The sequence below is a fragment of the Acanthopagrus latus genome, chromosome 1 (genome assembly GCF_904848185.1).
Source record: "Acanthopagrus latus isolate v.2019 chromosome 1, fAcaLat1.1, whole genome shotgun sequence".
Taxonomy (NCBI): domain Eukaryota; kingdom Metazoa; phylum Chordata; class Actinopteri; order Spariformes; family Sparidae; genus Acanthopagrus; species Acanthopagrus latus.
Genome location: NC_051039.1, coordinates 13,589,818 through 13,606,954, shown reverse-complemented (window position 1 = coordinate 13,606,954; position 17,137 = coordinate 13,589,818). Strand labels below are relative to the sequence as shown.

Genomic DNA, 17,137 nt, shown 5'->3' with positions numbered 1-17,137 from the left:
TAACAGAATAGGTGAAAAATGTGCACTTACTCAGCAGAAATAATACCTTGATTCACCAAAAAGAGAAAAAAAAAGAGATAAATAAAGATTACATCTTTAGTTGCCATTTGAAATGAGAATACTTTAGCCTCTGGCCCTTTGTGAGAGCAGGCACTGATTAAGAACAAGCACTACAACAATATCACTGCTTGCATTTTTATTTAACATGTTCTGAACAAAGAAGAAGTCTGTTTTACTAGAAACAGAAAGAGGGTGAGAGATGGACAGAAAAAAGATTGACATAAAGGGCAGACAGTACTTTGCATGATTGTTGAAGATTTGAATATCTTTCCTTCTATAATTAGCATTCAAAAGGTAACCAACCTGACAAAGTTGTTGGAAATGAGCCATGTGTTCTACCCCCTGTCATCCTGCATGTAATGAATGCATCTGTCAAGTCATCTCTCTGGGCCCTATTTTGACTGATGGCTGATTCCAGGATTCCCTATAGCACAACTGCTTCACATATTTATTTATTTTTCTCTCTCTTTCCCTGCCTCTCTTTCTGCTCTGGGATGTTGAAATCATTTCCATCCCTGCCATTAGTTGGTTGATTAGTGCAGCTGTTTTTAATTGTTGAGGGTTATCGTGTAAAGGAGGAACAGCTGCCACAAATCTTGTCAGCTGTAACTCTTTGTTTGGACTAACAATCTGCGAATCCATTCATTCTTTTCCTGCGAAAATGTTTTGAGGCTACGCATTAAAGTTTCATTAGCTATATTTGTGCAAATTCCCTGTCAACTCAGGCGCTGGAAAATACACACCTACTTTCACAGGCATCATGTGTTGATTAGCTGTGTTTTTATAGAATGAACACCAATGATAAAAAAAAAAAATGAATAAGATGACTACATGACGACTTGTGCGAGAAAGGAATCACTTGTGAAATGAATCCCACAGAACATCGTTACCCAACTCTGCAGTTCCCCTCAGCTCGATGTAGAGTTTCAGCTCATTGTTTTGGTTTTACAACCCGCAACTTTTTCTGCCACAGTTTACTCAAACAGTACTGCTCTCATCCACATCAATTTCAGATGCAGCAGGTTGTTGTTTAGATGCATTCTGTGAGTATGCTACCTGCCAGCAGCAGACAATTGAAAGGGAAAGTTTGCTGGTTAGCTAACAGCTTGCAAGAGATTTTCCTCAGTAGGTGTTACAGACAAAAAAAAACAAAGCTAAAGCGAGCTTGAATATTGAGTTTATATTTGCCAGGTAGCCAGAGACATGACTCCAAATGAAAGTAATTGTTGCTCCCTGTCTGTTTTTTGTTTAAATAGGCAACTCTTTACTAGCAAGTTTGCCGTATCAACAACACAAGAGAGAAACCACAACATATTACTGTCGATGGAGTAAAAGAAATATAGAAACAATTGTCAAGCCCTCATCTGATGATCATAACTGCTATTTGTCAAAGATTCTTTAAGTGCAAATGTGCTATGATAGAAGTGCTAACGATATGAACGTACAAGTGCATACATTTTTTTTTTTTATTTTTTTTTTTAATCAATGTATGTGCTTGTCATTAAATCCAGCTCATTTAAATTCATCAATGCAACCTTACATTTTCCAGTTGTGAGTCCTGGATTTGTATTTATTTATTTTATTTGATTATTTTATTTTTAACATAAAGCATCTCAAACTTACTGTCCCTTCCTCCTCTATATGTCACCACATGAATGTGCAGCGGTAATGGCCGGACATCAAACTGACAGCAGAAGATTCTGCTCTCTTTTACTGGATGTTAAGTGGGAGGAGATATTTGGGTAACTGACCAAACAATCAATGACTGCTGTTAGAACATATAGCTATCTGGTACTTATTTTGACTTATAGCAAGCTGTGTGCTGTGGTGGTTGGGCCTGCTGTTGTTAGGATGTAGACTGGGTCACCTACTGATTACATGGTTGGTGTCTCTATCCGCACTTCTCTGTTTCCACATGTGTAGGTGTCCTTGGGATTGACACTGAACCCTAGGCTCTCCCAGCCACAGGAAAGTGACAGTGTTTTTTTTTTTTTTTTTTAATGATTGATTAAATGCCTTGATTAAATGGGGACGGTTGTGTCCGGAAGGGCCAGAGCCTGTGTTATGCCATATCAAATGCAGATCATAGAAATCAGATTTCCAGGGCAGGTTACATGTGCCCGGTTTGTCAGTTAGATGGAGCAGCAACACTCTTCCTAAAGGCTTGGTGTCATTGGTGTTAAATGTTCAAACAATCCCTGACTTCTGTACTAAACAAAGCATGGCCTCCAGGGTTCTGCCTCTATGATAATTTATTGTATGTCACTGCACACAACTACAGGCACATATTTTGAATACAATGGGGAATCTTTAGGTAATGGAAAGACAGATAATTGTTGTATTATATCTGAAAACTATAAATCTATATCTGACTACAACTGAATAACTGGTACTGAATCAGTTCAATACAACATGAAAGGGTTCGCTCAGTTGCGTGGTTTGATCATGTTATCAGAATGTCAAAAAAAGAACCACTTTCGATGCAGGTGATGGGCCACTTTTTGCCATGAGCAACATCTGTAAATATGACTCTCCTTCAGGAACATAAACACTTCAACGTGTCAGCACATTTATGCACCCTCTCCTAGTTTCTAAAACTGTATTCCCCCAGCTCGTGTTTTATTTTTCAGGCAACATTAAATGAAGGCTCTGAGATGAGGTGTCTAATGTGTTTGTCCTTAGATTGTTGATAATCATTCAGTCCCCATATCCCCCTTTCATTCCCCCACTCTCCTCTCACTAATTGTCTGCCCATGCTCCCTGATAGATATCATATATGAGAGCTATTACTTAATTTTTGATTTGCTCAGGCTGTTTCCCCTCAGCTGTGACTCCAGCCGTTTATGGTGTGATTGCTCTTGACATTTTAATAAGAAACTTTCCTGTGCTGACCCTAAGGTACCCAGCACTATGTGTTCTGAATCACAAGCGAAATGTAAGAGAAATGGAAATGCAACTGTAAACATTCAGAAAGACAGTGCAGTGTGCCCTTTTCAGATCAGATTCATGGTATGAACTGAATAGGGGGGGTGTTCACAACAGTTTCCCTCATGTGTGTATTTTTGTGACAGAGCAGGTGTCTAATCACGCAAAGTGCAAACATTCTCAACACTGAAAAGCAAATTTGCCAAATTAATGATTATCTCATTTTTGAAGAACCACAGACATCCCACTCATCGGTGAGCAACACATATATTTGTCTGTTAAGTTTTGTTAAGCATATGCATCTTTTTGATTATGTCACAGAGCTTCTTGCTTGTCACTTAAGTATCAGGTGGCTTACTCTGCTCTCTCCTCTTTCTCATCTTTGAATGGCAAGAGTAGACCCAAGCAGGCTAATTACACAATTTCTCAAATTATCAGAATTCTTGGATAGAAAAGTCATTAACAGTAACCATTTTAACAAAATCATTTACAACTTTTGAATCCTTTTGAAAACTTTTTTTTTTTTTTAATTGAAAGCACAAGCTTCCATTAGGGCATTAGGTACTCAACCACATGAACATTAATTTGTTATTTCTTTCACTCACATTGAACCAGAATCATTCAAATGTTTCAGTAATACTGCTGATACAAATACTGAAATGTAGGGTGCAATGTGACTCTGATTATGTAACTATTGATTATCACAACATGGCACAAGTGTGAGGACACACAAACATATCATTCCAAAACTACGGATATTAATATTCTGTTACAACAGCCTCCAATCTTCAAGGGAAGCTTTCCACAAGATCTTGGAACCTGACTGCAGGGATTTATCCCATTTAGCCACAGGAGCAGAAGTCAGCTCGAGCACTGACGTTTGGCGATAAGGTCTGGCTCTCAGTTGTCCTTCCAATTCATCCTTGGTGTCGGGTGGTATCGAGGTCACAGCTATGTCCAGGCAAATTCATAAAAAAAAACAAAAAAAACCATTTCATTATGGACTATAGGTACGGAAGTTCAGTTTTGACCTTGGTAGAATTAGCTTTCAACAGCTTCTCATGGGCTTTATTCATGTGCTTGTTGCCCCTGCCATGTTGTAACATGAAAGGGTTCTCCCAAAAATTGTTGACGAACAGTTAGAGGAGTACTAGTGTCTTGAATATCAGCCCAAACAGGTCCATGTATCCATGTAATGAATCTTTATCTTTCACAGTCACCACAGCTGTCTTGACTGACTGCTATGTTTCACTTCCAACACATCCCCTCAGCCAACCTGCTCCCAGCTAGCACACTAATAGCATCCTGGTAGAATAAAATGTATGTATGTATGTCTGAAAATGAAACACACATAATGCCCATAGCAGAGTAATCTAGAATATGAATACGCAAACAAAATCCCTTGCATTTAGAGCTTAAAACCACCATGACACTACATGACTGAGGAGAAAAATAGTAGCCCCACTAACTTATAATGATCGGGGCTTTTGCTATCTATTGGAATTCCAGGTCTATTTGCTTTAAGTGTTAGTGAAATACAGAGGGAGTGTTAGTGGAGAGACGGTGGGGGTGGAGCATGGAGGGAGGTGAGATCTGAAAGATTGAAGATGGATTTCTGTGGGAGTGGTGTGTGGGCATTAGAATGCTGATGGTGCAGGAGAGACTGCAACTTGGGAAATCACTCGTCTGTATCATTTCTCCACTGAAACCTACCGTCAGAATCAGTTTCGCTGTTGGGCATTCATGAGTATCCTGAGGCCAAGCACTCTCTTACACATATTCTGTGCATATGCACCTGTACCGGTATATGCCATCAACCAGCGATCACTCTTCAGTACCATCAAAAACATCTTGCAGCCTACAGGAATATTTCTACCCAATAGTTGTTCAAACATGTTTTCCACACTTAGATCAGTCCCTTCATTTGTTCTTTTAGATTTAAAAAAGCTCATTACCACCAGACTTTTAAAATGTTTATTTTGTATCAGGATACATTGGATGGACAGAGGACTTGGATGACTCAGTTGGCTTTCTAAGTGACTTGCATCACAAATGAAAATTGATAAAATTACATATTTACTGCAATTATTGCGTCTTGTTTCTAATATTTTTTTGATGTGGCATAAATCTTGCAATTATACATAAATATATGTATATGCAGCCCTAGTCTGTATCGATCTATGTGACATAAAATAAGCCCTCCACTGGCATATGAATGCATTGTTGAAACATGCTAATACTGAATGTGTAAGAAACTAGTGCACTATACCATTCTGCATAATACAAAATGAAAACAGTGGCACTGCATTCCTTTTCCAAGATCAAACTTTTTCTATGAACATTTTCCCGATGTCATTATTTCTTACGATTCTTCTTATTGTGTACTTTGTCACTTTCCCAGGGCAGTCACACTACAGTCAGAACTTGGTCAGAACTAGTATTAATTTATGACAGTGATAGGCTGTGGGCAAGGAAATTAATTTTCAAAATGCAGCTCAACACCACCCCCCCCCTCCACTTCATCATTTTATATACTGCAGTAAAAACATTGGTGAGGTAATGACAGTAAGGCCTACAAACTAAGCAGGTCTACCTTATAGTGTATTCTTGTAGTGTATTCTGCCACACCTTCCTTCAGTTCTGCAACAGCACCAACATAGTGTGAAGATAGTTCGGGCAGTGCAAGATTTTTATCGGCCTTGATTCCTCACCCTTGCCACCAGGTGACAGGATAGCAAGGTTACACAATTGCAGTGATGCAAGTCTGTTCTCAGCTGAGTGAAAAAGATGCTGTATTCACATTTCAAAAATTCCAAAGTGTATCAGCCTTTCAGAAAAGCATTCAGACATTTTGGTCTTGTTTTGCATCTCAGTACATCTCATCACATCAGTGATCTGGGATTATAGTGTTCTGAATAAAGGAGTGCTTGCAGAGAGTGTGGGCTTCAGGTTGTTTACAGCATTTGCAGACCTGTCATGTCCACTAGATTGGCCAAATCTAGTCTGTTTCCAGAGGCAATAGTGATGGATTATATGGCCCTAGGACAGCATAATTCACCATTGTTCTCCTCCACTCTTTGGACTGGCAATTAAGTTTGTAATTGCTGCAGGTGATTTAAGTGTGAGTGAGGGACTTACATATGACCTTTTTGTCGGTTAAATGATTTTTCTCTGTCGGTCATAGTTTTCACCGCCACAGTCTTCTCTAGCCTCTCTCGTGCTGCTTAAACATTTATAATTAAAGAATATGGTCACAGTGTTTGCTTAGCATCTAATTACAGACAGAGGCTTGAAAACTCAACAAAAGTCTGTCAGCCATGTTGTTAATGAAGTTTTTTCATTGTAATGCCATCATTTTTATGTATGAAGAAATGATAACTGAACCAGCCAGACAAGATTCCTGACGGTGTTCACATACTCATGGGTGGTGTGCATACATTTTATGCTCTTTTAGTTTGTATAAACCTTAATTATGTTTGATACCAAATTTGCATTGCACATGATGTTGACGTGTGAAATAAATTCTGATAAAGGGGGGTGAATAATGACACTGATTACAAGTTACATGGCGGTTTTTGTAGTTAAGAACGTAAATCCATTGCATAACCTCTCTCTCTCTCTCTCTCTCTCTCTCTCTCTCTCTCTCTCTCTCTCTCTCTCTCTCTGTATATATATATATATATATATATATATATATATATACATATATATATATATATATATATATATATACACATGGAAAAAACGTAAAACAAAAAAATTTACACTAAAACTCATCCTACTAATTTAAACAAATTCACTATCATACTGATGGACTATGAGACTGAAGGTTGCCTCGAAACAAATGGGTGGTGGTGATGCATGTGTGGGAATCATATGTTATTTCCCTGCAGTGTGTCCTTGCCTGTGTTGGTTCTGGTCTCATGTGACCTACTGAGGTTTCTGTGCTTTTCCCTCTGGCATCTCATCAGATATCCCAGTGAGTAGCATCAGGGTCCATTTACTGACTTATAAAACAACCAGTCCCCTGCCAGTTTGATACAAAACGATTCCATAAACAAAGATATAAGTTGGTAAGTCTGCCCTAGTAAAAGTCCTTATGGGAAAAATGACACCTTACAAGCAATTTACGCTCCTGCCCATTGAGAGTTCAACTCCTTTTTCACTCTCCCTCTGCTTCTGTCCTTGCACCCCCATTATGTTGCTACATCATATTCCTTACAATGTTAACTGGTATATAACCATTGCCAAATGTAATTGTAATGCAGTGAAGTCATCTGCAATATTGTTAATAATATGATCTCTTCCCCATTTCTCCCTCTGTATTCTAGTTGAGAAAGGCAGTGATGGACCACATCTCGGACTCTTTCCTGGAGACCAACGTCCCTCTGTTGGTGCTCATTGAAGCGGCTAAGAGTGGAAATGAGAAGGAGGTCAAGGAGTACGCCCAGGTGTTCCGTGAACATGCTAACAAGCTGGTGGAGGTCAGTCATGAATTATGCATGAGGGTCCATATATATATACATACATACGCCTATTCTTTTTCACCTGTTCAGAGATTAAAGAGAATCTGCAAATTATGTGCAAACATATGAATGATACAGGTCAGGTCACCATAACGGTGCCAAAAGTTTATTTCTGAAACCGTAAACACATATTAGAAATTGACTATTTGAGAAACTGCAACACAGAACACATTTGCATTCTTGACAATCACACTGTATACTAGATACGTAACAATATATAAACTTTATATAACTTGAACCTTTTCAGACATGCACACAGAGGCACAGTACCTCTAGATTCTGCACCAACCTTGTATGCTTACTCTTGCTTTCACTTGTTAAATGCCATACACATAGCTTTTTCTGCCACACAGTGGGGAAATGTTTATAAATGATTTGCAATGTGGCCACGTAGCATAATCGAGGTACAGTACATCACGCTTCTAAGCATGCTCATCCTCTGAGCTGTCTGTGTGCATATTTGTGGCTGAAATCACCTTCAAGCCACAACTTGAAGCTTCAATCACCAGTGACCATGTGGCACGCAGCCTGTTGTGCAAAGCTCAGCCGCTTTGAGCAATGTTGCTGCTTGCACCTGGAAAGTAGACCTGTTTCTTTTTTCTTTTTCTTTTCATTTGAGTTTAATTGTGGTGATGCAAAAAGGCAATCACAGCTTAACCTCACAAATGTAATATAATTTAGACACTCCTGGATAAGAGATGAATGTATGAATGTGATGTCTAAGCAATATAAGCAAACGTGTACCTGCCTGCCATTGCACCACCTATCTAAAGATTAAAAAAAAAAAATGTGATTATCAGAGCAACTGTAAATGAAGCTTTCAGCTGTTTTTTCGTAATCTATGTACTCATATATAGTGGTGGATAGTTATTGTTTAACTGTATGAGACTACAGGCATCAAGGGTATGTTTATACTCAGATCTACTGTTGTCTTTTTTGCCTCGGTTTGCAGCAAATAGTCATACAATTACGCAATGCAGAAGTCTTACTCCCACTTTGAATGCAAATGTAATCTAAAAGAATATAACACAGTCCCTCAGACAATATTGAGAGACTCCTGCAGCAAGATCTAGATGCAGTTCATGTCACTGCTACATGCTGCAGGCACACTGACCTTTGTATGCCAATACGGTGTGACAGGTAAGTAATGCATAAGGAAGGTGTTATTCTTCTTCATCACACATTAAATCTATGTACTGGTGGACTCAAATCCAAAATGTTCTTTGGTACTCAATTGATGGAGGATAGAATACAGTGTAAGGTATGCCATTGCAGTGATGGCTGCTCAGAGTTGTGGTCAGATGATCATTATGGTGTTTCATGATGACAGCCCAAGAAAAATCTGGTGCACACTATTGGTTAAGAAAGACACAATGCTTAAGTTGCAGGATTATTGGTCTTGATTAGCCCAGACAACTCCTGAGTCATCAGATTGACCATAGCCTCTGCTACAGAAGTGTGAAAGCAGTTTTGATAGACCACTGTGAAGGACATTGAGTCGGGCTCAAAGAAGTAAATCATTAGATGACTCAGAAAGGGGAGTCAGAGCCTTTGCAAAGTGGGTCTCAGCAAGGTAGGATTACCTCAGATAGAGATGCTGTCAAGCAGTTAAAGGAAAACGTTGATAAACTCCTTTTCCCAAACTACATGACATTTATGGAGGAGTCTTCTATTTTTAAAAACAGGTATGGCAGGGTGTACATCAGTTTTTGGGGTATCATACAGCACAGTTAACTGGGGATGGAAAACACTGCTTTAAAACTCAACCAAAGTTTTGGAGGAACAATGCAGTCGAGGTTGTGGAGGTGGTGGACTAACACGATCTTGCAATGATACTGGGGGAGACATGCAGCAGTCTATGTATTGTTTGTGGTCTGTGGTATTTGGGTTGTCTCAGGAGGGCACTGTGAAAATATGTCATGAAATGTGTCAGACTGTTAGGATTCATTTAGCCATTGTTTAACACCATTGATTGTCCCTAAGATGTCTCACCTCTCATCCAAGAGGCTTTTTCAGTTCTGGACTGGACTATGTTTGTTGGTCTTACCCTCTGCAATGGGGTAGGAGGTAATGTCTCGAGATAAAGTCCTCTGCCTTTCAGTGGGCTGTGTCTTTTGTTCTCACGACTCTTTAAAGGGAGCCTTTAGAACCCTTTATGCAGGCATCTCGATACATAGTGTCACTTAAAACAGCACTGCTGCGTCCTTTGACATCAGCTGAGAGAGTGAGTGATTTATGTGCCCTTTTGGTTTGCCTCAGCTGTTTGCTGATGAGGGAGGATCTGAGTGATGCTACAGTCAGAAGTTGTCCTTTGCATTCAACATGTTCAAACATTGTTTACCCAGGGACATTTTAGGTAGATGCATTCCTTTACTCTCATGCAAGTTTTTGTCTGTGTATCTTTAAGCCATATGGCAACAGTGAGGTATACAGCAGTTGTGTGTAAACTAAGGAGCTGGAGAGTAAGCCCCTGTCCATTGGCTGTGCAAATGGCTTATACACAATCTTGTGTGTTGGCAGTCATGAACCTCTGTGCAGCTATTTTAGCACAATTTTAGAGCAAATTATTTTATCTATTTAGATAAAAAAGCAAAAAATATCTGCTCATAATATTCGGTCTTGCTCAGAAACCACCAACATTCACAAAACTCTACTTAGATAGAGTTTGGTACATAATCATTCACTTTAATGGCCAGTCTTTCTGTCATTTTGTATAGGAAATTTGTGGCAACAAATAGCTATATTGAATATATTTTTGTTAAAAAGGGTTAAAAATATGACATAGTAATGTCTCTGCTTGAAGTCCAGCAGCATTCAAAGCCTTGTTTAGAGACATGTGAGCGGCAGTGATCTGTGCAGCATTGTTAATAAAAAACAATATCCATTCATCTGTTTTGATAGCAAACCAGAGCAAGTCTCAGAGTCAGTCAGGGCTAGGAGGCTCATGTTAACAAGATGTTACATCCCTTTGGTCCCCTAATGCCTCTCTGGCTCACATTTTGCACTGTGGTTCACAGTTGGCTGGACTGGTTACATATTAACATATGTATAGTGGTGGGGGCTTCATTCACAAAGCAGCTATGGTCTCCCAAGCATGTTTCAAATACAACAAGTTATATGGTCAAAGGTGGAGCCCCTGATGAGTACATGAGTCCATAAAGACTCATAGAAAGGATCAAGTGATTGCTCCCTCTCTTTAACAAGATAGGGCTTTACAGGGTCAAATATGTTTATCACACTGTAACTGGTAGAGCAGCACATGCATACACATTTCAGATTATGAGATGATGAGGTGATTTGTCAATAAACTCTCATTAGAGGTCTGCAGCTGGCAGAGCTATAGTTAGAATGTCTTTTTGGCCAAGTGGTGGAAATGAGTAATCATTGTGGTTGGACACTAACTATGCTGTCATACATGAGGAATTAAATGAACAATCTTATCAAAGGAATGTCTGGGATCACTATTCTAACGTATATAATGTTGTCATAGTAAAATTTACTTTGTATTCATGCAATCAAGGAATGTATTCACTGCAGATAAGAATTTCACTATTTGTTATGTGCAATACTATTTTGCAGCGTTTGTACTAAAAAATGGTGGATCAAAGTATAGTTTCACTGAATGTATAAATACTTGATAACAACGTGACACACCCGTACAGTCCATCCTTCTATCAGTCACACTGCATTTCTGGTGCCACATTTTGGCTAACATAGAGTACAAGCTATATGGAGGTGCAATGCAGAATTTTATCCTTTTGTCAGAGTGATCATGGACATTACAGGTCCTTGCTAGCTTAATCTCTAATACTCTCAAGGCTATGCTATATACTTGGCAATATCATTGTCATTGCTGCCATCATTATTCGCACCTTCATAGACACAGTCATCATAACCACCACATCACAATATCCTAATATGTCAGGCCATTTAACAACCTGATCAGTGTCACTGCAGTCATCTTCTTGATGCCAGGGTGGAACTGTCCTAAGCTATTAGCCTGGAGTGTGGATACTGTCAACTGTATCAAATTAAAAGGAAGGGTCTCTCTCCATTTTTATTGTGTTTTCGTTTGACTTTGTTCCATTTTGCTCCACACTATTTAACATCCCTCTTTTCTCCTCCATTGTTCCCTGCTCACCTCAGCGAAGAGCCAAGTTCACCCCGAGGGCTCTCCTAATCACATCATACTCATTATACCATCTTGACCAGCGACATGAAACCACTAATTATTTAAGCCCTGTATATTATTGGCTTAAAGACATGTAATGGATCTGTGAAACTTAATACAATGAACCTGCAATAGACAGTAAAATCTTCTCTAGGACTCCTTTTTTCATTGTTATATCCTATGTGTTAATTCACTTATGAACTTTTACATGCACAGTCATAGACTGAAATCACACTATGCTTACAGAACAAGCTGGCATTTTGGCTGATAGATGAAAAGACTCTTGCACTGCACCTGTAATATCAAGATTTTTGGCAATATTATTTGTTTGGAATTGCAGTATGTTAACACCACAGAGATGTAGGATAATTTCAGCTGTGATTTCAGAAATGGTGAAGGTGTATTAAAAGTAAGCAAGCTGAGAGCATACAGACACTGAAAATTAGAGAGCTAGTTATCTCTCTGTGTTTGGTAGGTAAAGTTGTGCACATCTTTGCATCATTGGTCTATTAAGACAGGATTTTACAAATTAATTCCCTGGGCTAACTTTAATGAGAAGTATATAGTCCAAGCCCATCACCAATCCAGACATTTTTTTCCTGTTTGAAAGACAGCAAACACAAGTTCCCTCTCTGTAATCAAGCCTATATATTGGTGTTTCTGTGTGAAAGTTAACATGAGCTTCAATGCTGAGGCTCACAAAAAGTTAAACTTTAACTTATACATTCATAACTTATATATAGAATTCCCTTTATCAAATCTTTTTTTTTTCATGTTTTAAAGTACAGTCATTTAGCTAAGAAGTATCACAGCAATTATCAATATTTCAAGTCAACTGCTCGATTCTGGCTGCTATTAATGGAGATAGTATTCCTTTTCCAAGTCGAGTAAGAAATTATCACATGAAATTACTTAAATTATTTGCGACAGCATTATTATGGGTTGAACAGTGGACTTTGAATTAAACCTTGAAATTCAGTGTTGGTGAAAAAGTTTCATTATTGAGGGACTCATTATAAAATGTTGCCTTTTATTTCTATATCTATATAGGATCAGGCAACATAAGCATAAGAGTCTAGATTTCTCATCCAACACAGTGCATTTTTATCACACCTCATTCACCCATTTACCTCCCATGTGCTCACATGGCCAAGGGAGTAGCAGACAAAGTCCCTTGACAGTCATAAGGACATTTGCACAGATAATTGACAGTGCTCATCCACCACTGTTATTCACCTCTGTGTAACTGACCATTTGCTTGCAGCTACTTTGCGAGACTACAGACATTTATCCTTACGTCTTTATGTATTGTCCTATGTCTTTAATTATTGATCAATGTTGGGAATTGATGTTGACTTAGTATAGTAGTATCAAATCTAACTCAAAGTCTGAATACAAATTTATAGTGACGAAAAAGATATTGTGATCCATCACCAGAGCTCTTATTTTTACTTCTCTAAAGCCACTACTTACCTTCCCTACCATATCTGTATGTCTGTATATATTTGTAATGCATTTCTTCCCCATTGATCACCATTCAGCACAGATGTAGGTTAACCATTCTTTAGTTTTTACTTCCTTATATCTGCCCGTTTCATTGAGGCTGGAGGCTGCGCTCTCCATTAAATTAGTGCTGCCCACACCGATATGCTCTTGTTAATTCAAACACAAGATGAATATCCAATCTTTTAAAGTTACCATGGTTCCTTTTTTATTGCCACTGCAGTGGGAATGTATAAGTGCCAGCAATTCTTGGACATCTAAAGGACGTTACGCTCCATCACTATCTAATGTCAGAATTAGGTTTTCCTCTGACCTTGACTCCATCTTGGAGCCAGTATCTTGAACAGCTCTGGTATTATGAAGGACACCTCCATATCTGCTTTATCTCTGAACAATCTCTGCAATGCTTTTTCAATCAAGAGCAGTGTTTCTTAATGGTGGACAAGTATCTGTACAGTGCATGTGCACAATGTACTCTGGTTGATGAGACTGCATGGCCTCTGTTTTTGCTCTTTGCAAGCTCCCTTAAATAAATGTCTAAGGAATTTGTTTTGATTATGATTAACCCCCCATGATGTGCCTTTATTTATATCTGTTAGATTTTTTAGTGAATCCCTCACTATCCACCTTTGAAGTATTGTACTAACTTGATTTAGTAGCTTTTTGATACCCGATTGTTTGAAATGTTACTATAACAGCTTAATCCCTAGAGCTGTAAATGCACTTCTTATTCACAGCAAATTTATTTCCTGCACCAGAAATACAGTTTATTGTGTCTGTGGTCAAACGGCTTATTCCACTTAGTACTACATTAAGCTATTCCCTTTACCTTAATCAGTTCATTAGATTTTCTGACTTTGGATTTACAGCAGTGACCTCACTGTGGACATGACCAGAGTCAAGGGGAATTACATTCCTCCAGTGATTATGCATAATCAATACAAAGTTGAATGTAACCAGTATTGAATTGGCCTTCAGGGCTCAACAACATGTGACAGAGTGCAGCAGTAAATATTATTCTGGGGGCCACTGCATTAAACATTTTACTGGACAGTTAACCAGGAAGTGGATGGATCGCTGTCGGAGCGGGTCTATATAAGATGACCCGAACTTGTAGGCCACCATTAATCCTCTCGTTTCATTCAAAGTTATTAGCCTCAATGGAAATCTGCCTTTGGAAGATGTAGCCACTGAAGTGTATAGAATGATACATCACAATCCGCATAATCCACCTAAGGTGTCCCCCTCCCCTTTTGGAGTTATTTTTAGGTAAGCTCATAACCAAGAAAATGTCAGAAAGAAAAGAATGCTGATATGCAAACATTGTCTCACTGCAACAGATTAACATCATTTGGATTCTTGCAGCAAAGACTTGGAATGAGTACAAATCCGTGCACATTGCTTTAAGAAAACATTCACCCTAATTTTTTGTTTTATTTCTGTTTATTCTTTGTTTATTTTAAGCTCTCGGCCATATTAAATTGTATGATGTACAGACATCAGTACATGGCAAACAATTGACTCAGTCAAAACAGCATCTTTTCACACTGATTTACACACAATTATCCATTATGTGAAAGAAGATATATGCATTCAGTTGATAGTTATGAGTCTCTAAGTACAGTATTCAACTAATCTTCAGTAGTAATCTTAACATGACTTGGCATGTTGACATGGGTGAATATGGATCAACATGGCATCCAGATTGTACTAAATGTTTGTAATTACAGCAGCAATCATGCAAAATGAACCAGGGTTTTCTGTCAAAGAGTGTGTGACCACTAGGCTCCCTCTGGGTTTTGTTTATTTGATTTGTTTTAAATACCAGCTTTTAATGGTTTTAGATCACTATCAGGTTCCTCAGACTGCCTGTGCCTTTTTCCCCTGAAACACCCTTTCTTGCTCTGGTCACCTCTGAGTACCTCAAGTTGAAATCAGCACAGTATTTGAGATAGACACTCTACTCATCAGTGCTACTTTTCATGCCCACTCAAGAGGAGATGTGAGTTAATGCCATTGATTACGATGAAGGAAATGGAGAAAAACACAACAAAGAGAGAAAGCCTTTTTGATGGGAGCACATTGTTTTGACGCTGAATCTGCCTAGTACTGTAGGTGTGTGCTACACAACCAACTAGTGATATTCCAAGACATTACTGTACATGCTTCCCCTTGGGGACGTCATCAGGAGGCACGGCATCAGCTTTCATAGTTATGCTGATGATACGCAACTGTACATCGCTGTGTCTCCTGATGACACAGGGCCTATTGATGTCCTTTTTAACTGCATTTTAGATATCAAGACATGGATGGCAGCAAATTTCCTACAGCTCAACCAGGACAAAACAGAGGTTTTACTCACTGGTCCTGAAGGCCTGAAAGAGAAACTTTTACCAAAGTTAAAGGATTTTAAACCATCACAATCTGTAAAAAATCTGGGTGTGATTTTTGACTCTGAGCTCAGTTTTATTCCACACATCAAAAATATAACAAAGACAGGTTTTTACCATCTTAAGAATATAACCAGAGTCCGCCCGTTTCTCTCTCAGGCCAGCACGGAGGTGCTGATGCATGCTTTTATCTCTTGTCGTTTAGACTATTGTAATGCCCTGCTCTCTGGCCTTCCCAAAAAGAGCATTTTGAAGCTACAATTATTACAAAACTCAGCTGCACGAGTGCTGACGAGGACCAGAGGGCGGGAGCACATTACACCGGTTTTGAAGTCACTTCATTGGCTCCCCGTGCGTTTCAGGATTGATTTTAAGGTTCTTTTACTAATTTTTAAATGTCTTAACGGTCTTGGGCCTTCTTATTTATCTGACCTGCTTTTAGTCTATCAGCCCCCACGGACCCTGAAGTCCTCCGGCACCGGCCTTTTAACCATACCACAGGTTAGTTCAAAAAAGCACGGGGAGGCGGCTTTCAGTTGTTATGGGCCCCGACTGTGGAACAGCCTGCCGGAGAGCCTCAGGGTCGCAGAGACTGTAGAGGTTTTTAAAAAGAGGCTCAAGACCCACCTTTTTAACCAGGCTTTTAATTGAAATTTAAATTCTTCTTAATTCCTTTATGCCGTGCTAATCAGAGCACTTTTATTTATTTATTTACTTATTCATTCATTTATTTATTTATTAATTTAAATCCTTTTTATTTTATTTTATTTTATTTATCTATTTATTTATTTTTTCTTTTACTGTTTTAATCTCTCATATTTTACCCTTTAGTCCCTTGTGCTTTTAGCCTTTATACTTTTATGTTTTAGTCCCTCGTGTTTTCAGCTTCTATGCTTTTTGCTTTATTTTACTGTTTTAGTCTGTCAGTTTTTAATCTCCAGTGTTTCCTCATGGGGGCCTGCCGGGCTGGGGGTGGTCTCTGGTCTGGCCGCGGGGGGTGCTGTCCCATGGACGGCTCCGGCCCGGGTGACCAGAGGGCTCTGCACCTTGGTGTGGGGCCTCCTGTCTGCCCGGGTTGGGGTGGTCTCTGTGGTGGTGCTCCCTGCGGCCTTGGCCCGAGATCTCTCCCGGTGTGGTTGGCTCCCCAAAGGTAGCTTCCTCCATGCACCAGGTCTCGCTGCCCAGCGGTGTCTCTTTAGTGACAGCTACTGTATGGGTGTGTATGAGTGTGTGTGTGTGTGTGTCTGCGTGCATATGTGTGAGTGTGTGTATGAGTGTGTATGTCTCTGTCCATGTCTGAAGGGGTGGGAGGGTTTGGGTTCTTTTAATTATCTTCTCCTAACTTTATTTTGCTGTTTCTATTTTTCTGCTGTTGTTTGTTTCTTTCTGTGAGGCACTTTGAGGTACTTTTTTCTGTATGAAAAGCGCCATATAAATAAAGATTGATTGATTGATTGATTGATTGATTGATTACCCACCACTTTCAAGATTTTTTTTTTTTTCTCGCGCCTATTCCCTCTGCCCATCAGAGATGTCTTGGACAAAAGACGACAGTTTCTTAC

General features: G+C 39.2%; 1 protein-coding gene across 1 annotated transcript in view; it reads left to right on the top strand.

The window, feature by feature from the left end:
* Positions 1-17,137, top strand: part of ctnna2 (catenin (cadherin-associated protein), alpha 2) — a 309,428-nt gene that overhangs the window by 226,170 nt on the left and 66,121 nt on the right. Inside the window, exon 9 of the mRNA XM_037101210.1 lies at positions 7,317-7,469. Coding sequence (XP_036957105.1) covers positions 7,317-7,469 — 153 coding nt within the window. The remainder of the gene's footprint in view (positions 1-7,316; positions 7,470-17,137) is intronic.